The sequence below is a fragment of the Rhamphochromis longiceps genome, linkage group LG8, assembly GCF_057381845.1.
Source record: "Rhamphochromis longiceps isolate RC_006_pf linkage group LG8, R_longiceps_female_GT1.1, whole genome shotgun sequence".
In the NCBI taxonomy this organism is placed as follows: domain Eukaryota; kingdom Metazoa; phylum Chordata; class Actinopteri; order Cichliformes; family Cichlidae; genus Rhamphochromis; species Rhamphochromis longiceps.
This window is the reverse complement of record NC_140564.1, coordinates 4,698,297-4,704,654: the sequence shown is the minus strand read 5'-3', so window position 1 is coordinate 4,704,654 and position 6,358 is coordinate 4,698,297. Positions and strand designations below refer to the sequence as shown.

Genomic DNA, 6,358 nt, shown 5'->3' with positions numbered 1-6,358 from the left:
GATTTTCAGTCAAAGCATGCTAATGCTAAATCGTTATGTGATAGCATTTGGTATTGTAGCTCAAGTGTTTTAATATGTTTAGAAGCCGATGGACGCTCTGAAAGGAGAGGGAGAGAGAGGTTTCTGCCCGGATGGACCCTGCTGTTTTCTTACCCCTGACTGTCTACACTACTGGTGAACTAACTGCCCGTTTCTGATTGCCCCACTAACAAACTCATTGTAGTGTTGATGCATGTGTGTTCTAAGGTGCAACTAGAAAAATTTGCATTTCCTGCAAAAATGCTGTGTGGATGCCTTTACGCTGAGGATGTCTGCTGAAAAAAGCTGAAAAAGTTGAAAAAAAAAACAAAAAAAATATTGCCCGAGTGGGATTCGAACCTGGCCCTTCTGGTACTCAAGGGAGGTTCTCATCTCACTGCGCCACAGTCATTCTCTCAAAGAAGAGGTGGAGAGACTGACAATTGTGCTGAAATGAGCAGAAGAGGCTTAGAATTGTGCTGATAAGAGGTGGAAAGGCTGAAAATGTTTCAGAAGAGGTGAATAAGCAGAATTTGGGCAGAAAAGAGGTGAAAACTCTGAATATTTTGCTGAAAAGAGTTCAATCAGTAAAATTTCTTCTGAAAAGAGTTCAATCAGCAGAATTTTGCTGAAAAATGTTTTTTTCTGAAAACAGCAGAAAAAACTGAAAATTTTGCTGAAAAGAGTTGAATGAGCAGAATTCTGCTGAAAAGAGTTCAATGAGCAGAATTCTGCTTTGAATCATCTTTAGATTCATCTTGTGTGGGTCTGCTATCATGTGTCCCATCCTCTTCAGATGCTGCCACCATCTGTTTTCAGAGAAGACAACAATATGTTTGGTCATTTTTGATGGATTGATTGTGGAAGCACTGAAACTGAGGATGAATTTCACATCTCTTTGTGGCACAGGACACCCAGTTTTGTTTTTCATGGCTACCTTAGGAATCCTTTTACGTTCTTGTTCTTCCTCCTCTTCTGAATAGCCTTCAGATTCATCCTGTGTGGGTTTCCAGTCATCTGTCCCATCATCTTCAGATGAGCTCACAGACTGTTATTAGAACAGAAAAATATATATTTTACTCATTTTTCATGGATGTGTGGAAACAAAACACTTACATCTTTAACTGCAGGAGAAGAAACTCTGCTGGATTTTTCCTGCCCACCTTAGGAACCCATTCCCTCGCTTCATCCTCCTCCTCCTCTTCTGGATTGTCTTCTTGTGTGAGTTTCCCCACATCTGTCCTATCATTTTTGTAAAAGACCACCATCTGATTTTAGAAAAGTAAAAGTAAAAAGGTAAAAGATTAGTAATCAGTGAAAACACTAAAAACAAGCACAAGAACATACATTACATACTTTTCTCTTGCGCAACTGGTATGTCACTTTTTGTAGATGCTCCACCCCCTTTTTCAAATCCTGTTTAGTTTCTCTTATTGTGGCTCCGGCACTACAGGCAACCTCACCCTGACCTGGGCTCACCATCTGTTTATGGTACAAATTAAATATGTTTTGTTCATGATGGAGTAAATGATTATATATGAAAGAAGTGCAACCAATCAAAACTCTTACCAAGGGAATCAGGGCACACATACCTTGTTACTGCTACACTGGAAGAGCGTTCTGTCTAAAAGCTCCTCTGTTCCTGATGACTGCTGCTCTTCCTTGTCAGATCCTTCACTGTCCTCGTCCTGCACAGATCCTCTGTCCTCTCTCCTTTTCCTTTTATTTGCTGCATATGTTGCAATTGCATTGGTGGTCAGTGCTCGGCTCTGGAGTGTGTCCTCTGCAGGGTCCTCAGCTGTGCAAAGCAATATTACTAAATATGAATAAATGTAAGTGTATAGATAAATATATGACTTCACTTTAGCTTATTTAAATAACCTTGATAAAATCTTTTGGCTGTGATGGCATCATGGCACATAAATGTTGCCACTCTGTCGTAAGATTTACGTCCCAACTGTCGCTTGGCCTGAAAGAATAATGTTTTAAAAAGAAACCACATGAATAAAACCCATGACACTTTAACCTACTTCATTGTGTGTCAAAAAATAAAAATGAAAAGTTTTCTCACATAAGTGCTACAGGAGGAACGTAGCATGTTGAAGGTGGGGGCAATCCCCAGATTCATCATCTCCCAGGCTGCCTTGAAAAATACCGGTAGTCTATGAAGAACACCTCCACTAGAACTGTGGAAAAAAGTCGGTGCCTCCGAACCGCCTTCAACATACTCTCTGATATGATTGTAACGCTGCAACCAGGTATACTCATTCTTGTACAGGGGGACAGCTGCTTGCCCATGATATCTTTGAGTTTTGTGCTGTTTAACCTAATACATGAAAAGACATGTTTATTCAGCTGAATAAAAAAATGTCTATGTATACTTAGATTTATATCGTTTTAGTACATACACGGATGATGCGGGCACCCTGCTTAGCTTTTTCTGCCATTTCAACCTCCTCAGTAGTCATGTTGATGATCACTCCCTTTCGGTGACCAGTTATGGCAATAATATATCCGCCCAACAGTCCAAAAAACAATTTCAATATTGTTCTGCTCTGGGGTTGCTTCTCGAGGTCATCTGTAAAAACACAAAGAGAACACTACATGTATTAATATGCTATGCTAACACATACACTGCATTTACATGTCCAGTCCCTTGTGCAGATTATAGAGGGATTTTACAAGCACCATGTCTCAAGGACCATGCAAGCACCACAAAGTATCAAACAAATTTTCCAGACCAACCATACAAAAAACCCAGTTTCCAATTACAAAACCCTGTAATGTGTCTTAAGATAGAAGATAGAAAGAGATAAAAGTCTCACGCCCCGTGCCGCCTCTACATATAGATAACAAATGCAAATGTGTTTGAGTAGTAGAAATGGCTGTTATAATGGCTGAGTGTGTGTGTGTGTGTGTGTGTGTGTGTGTGTGTGTGTGTGTGTGTGTGTGTGTGTGTGTGTGTGTGTGTGTGTGTGTGTGTGTGCGTCCAAAATATAACTCTAAATATTGAATGTAAATCTGTTCCAGATACCATAACTTGTAACTTGTTTTACTGAGGGTTAGTTATGCTCAGTTTCTGGCATGTTGAAAATAAATGAAACAAAGGAAAGAAAATGTGTAAGTTAACCAGTGTAATGAATCTGAGAATACAGGGAGTGCAGAATTATTAGGCAAGTTGTATTTTTGAGGAATAATTTTATTATTGAACAACAAACATGTTCTCAATGAACCCAAAAAACTCATTCATATCAAAGCTGAATGTTTTTGGAAGTAGTTTTTAGTTTGTTTTTAGTTTTAGCTATTTTAGGGGGATATCTGTGTGTGCAGGTGACTATTACTGTGCATAATTATTAGGCAACTTAACAAAAAACAAATATATACCCATTTCAATTATTTATTTTTACCAGTGACACCAATATAACATCTCCACATTCACAAATATACATTTCTGACATTCAAAAACAAAACAAAAACAAATCAGCGACCAACATAGCCACCTTTCTTTGCAAGGACACTCAAAAGCCTGCCATCCATGGATTCTGTCAGTGTTTTGATCTGTTCACCATCAACATTGCGTGCAGCAGCAACCACAGCCTCCCAGACACTGTTCAGAGAGGTGTACTGTTTTCCCTCCTTGTAAATCTCACATTTGATGATGGACCACAGGTTCTCAATGGGGTTCAGATCAGGTGAACAAGGTGGCCATGTCATTAGTTTTTCTTCTTTTATACCCTTTCTTGCCAGCCACGCTGTGGAGTACTTGGACGCGTGTGATGGAGCATTGTCCTGCATGAAAATCATGTTTTTCTTGAAGGATGCAGACTTCTTCCTGTACCACTGCTTGAAGAAGGTGTCTTCCAGAAACTGGCAGTAGGACTGGGAGTTGAGCTTGACTCCATCCTCAACCCGAAAAGGCCCCACAAGCTCATCTTTGATGATACCAGCCCAAACCAGTACTCCACCTCCACCTTGCTGGCGTCTGAGTCGGACTGGAGCTCTCTGCCCTTTACCAATCTAGCCACGGGCCCATCCATCTGGCCCATCAAGACTCACTCTCATTTCATCAGTCCATAAAACCTTAGAAAAACCAGTCTTGAGATATTTCTTGGCCCAGCCTTGACGTTTCAGCTTGTGTGTCTTGTTCAGTGGTGGTCGTCTTTCAGCCTTTCTTACCTTGGCCATGTCTCTGAGTACTGCACACCTTGCGCTTTTGGGCACTCCAGTGATGTTGCAGCTCTGAAATATGGCCAAACTGGTGGCAAGTGGCATCTTGGCAGCTGCACGCTTGACTTTTCTCAGTTCATGGGCAGTTATTTTGTGCCTTGGTTTTTCCACACGCTTCTTGCAACCCTGTTGACTATTTTGAATGAAACGCTTGATTGTTCGATGATCACGCTTCAGAAGCTTTGCAATTTTGAGACTGCTGCATCCCTCTGCAAGATATCTCACTATTCTTGACTTTTCTGAGCCTGTCAAGTCCTTCTTTTGATCCATTTTGCCAAAGGAAAGGACGTTGCCTAATAATTATGTACACCTGATATAGGGTGTTGATGTCATTAGACCACACCCCTTCTCATTACAGAGATGCACATCACCTAATATGCTTAATTGGTAGTAGGCTTTCGAGCCTATACAGCTTGGAGTAAGACAACATGCATGAAGAGGATGATGTAGACAAAATACTCATTTGCCTAATGATTCTGCACTCCCTGTAGAATAACAGTGATTCTAATAACAGGCCTCACAGAGTGTCTGACCTTGGTGTGTGTGTTTCTGTGTGTTGTGTATAATGTGACACAGTGGAGCTAATAATCTCAAAGAATATCTGACAAACAAAATGTATGTTTTCATTAAATCATAAAATAACTAGAGAAATAAATGGTAATTAACTGAGTTTTAAAGCATTCGAATTGGAAAGGGATTAAGTTACAATGGATGTTCTTGTGAAAATGTCCTAAAGACAAATCTAACTGAAGTAGAATCACATAAACTGAATGAAACATGAAGTGATTGAATATGAATTCTCTATGTTAAGAATAACAATGAAAATGTAATGAAGCATTCACAATTTTAAGAGCTACACATTGATAGATAAGGTGTGGGAAGATATGACGTCCAGTAGGAGAAGGGGGGAGGGTGAACAGGTGAGGTGAAGAAGAGATTTTGTGTTTTTCTTTTTTGTCTTCTGCAAGATGAGCAGCCCAAAAGATTGGATCGAAGAGGTTCACAGTTGAAAACCTGTCCAACCTGTGAATTCATTCCTTTTTGTCTGCTCATTGTTGCTGTGTTAGGCGGTTAATTTAGAAGGATTTTGATTTACATCCTTCCTCCAACCTCTCCTCACCAAAGAAAAGAACACACTTAGCATTAGCTTAGAGCATCTTAGTTAGATAAGTAGAGTTTAAGTAATCTGATTATTGTTTTGTGATTATTTTATTTTCCTTATTCTTATTTAATTAAATTTCCTGCAATTAAAGTTTAAATTGTGGACACCTTTTATGAAACAATAAAAGTAAAAGTCTTATTCTTTGTAAGTGCAAATACCTCTTACACTTTATTCTAGCCATAATAATGAAAATTATCTTTACAATCATCCCAGAAATAACAAGATCAAAATGTACAGGGCTCCATCTTAAGGCAGAGCTGCACATATTTCACTGCAATGGTGATGTGTTTTAGCTCTGGCTTCATGTGCATTACATTGACCAAGCTGCACATTATTCTTAAATTTAAACTGGACATTAGACAGAAAAGACATAAGCTCAGTTTCAGTGTGTGGGTCACTGTGATGTAAAGATCTGTAGGGGCTTTGTCTTAACCCAGATCTGAAGTCTGTATAATCACTCTTAAGTAAAATGAACATTCAGTGTCATTGTGATCATTGCAGTGATCCATACCCAGTGCGGCAGCAATCTTCTGGGGAGCCTCATCAATGAACAAAGCATGTTTTTCTGCTTTGACAAGTCTTTCTAAAAAAAAATGTAAGCACAATACCTTAGACACTTTATTATTAACATCATGTCATTAAAGTAGGTAGAGGTATAGATGTGTATTATATACGTACTAGACTTAGATCTCCGCACATTCAGCTGGTGCACGACTACTTCACGGCCTACTTCCGATAACCATCTTGTGATTGCCTGGACATCATGTCTCTCTGACAACATTTGCACCATTGGGACGTGAGAGTTGTCCCTTCCTGTTAACACACCTTGATACAGGAAGATATTTCCAGACAAACCATTAGGCCCGAGAAGCTTTTTTACAACTGAGCCAGTCGCATCAAAGGCAACTATGGGGTGCTTTTCAATCTTGTACATCAGCATTTGAGTTTGAC

At 39.5% G+C, this 6,358-nt stretch overlaps 1 protein-coding gene across 1 annotated transcript; it reads right to left on the bottom strand.

The window, feature by feature from the left end:
* Nucleotides 1–734: 734 nt before the first annotated feature.
* On the bottom strand, nt 735–6,127 carry LOC146662941 (uncharacterized). Its single transcript, XM_085417339.1, has 9 exons — nt 6,086–6,127; nt 5,919–5,990; nt 2,427–2,596; nt 2,090–2,344; nt 1,900–1,987; nt 1,611–1,816; nt 1,182–1,286; nt 956–1,066; nt 735–827 (listed from the first exon to the last, which is right to left on the bottom strand). Exons 3-9 carry the CDS (start codon nt 2,484–2,486, stop codon nt 735–737), a joined length of 918 nt encoding a protein of 305 aa, XP_085273465.1. The 5' UTR covers nt 2,487–2,596; nt 5,919–5,990; nt 6,086–6,127.
* Nucleotides 6,128–6,358: the final 231 nt, after the last annotated feature.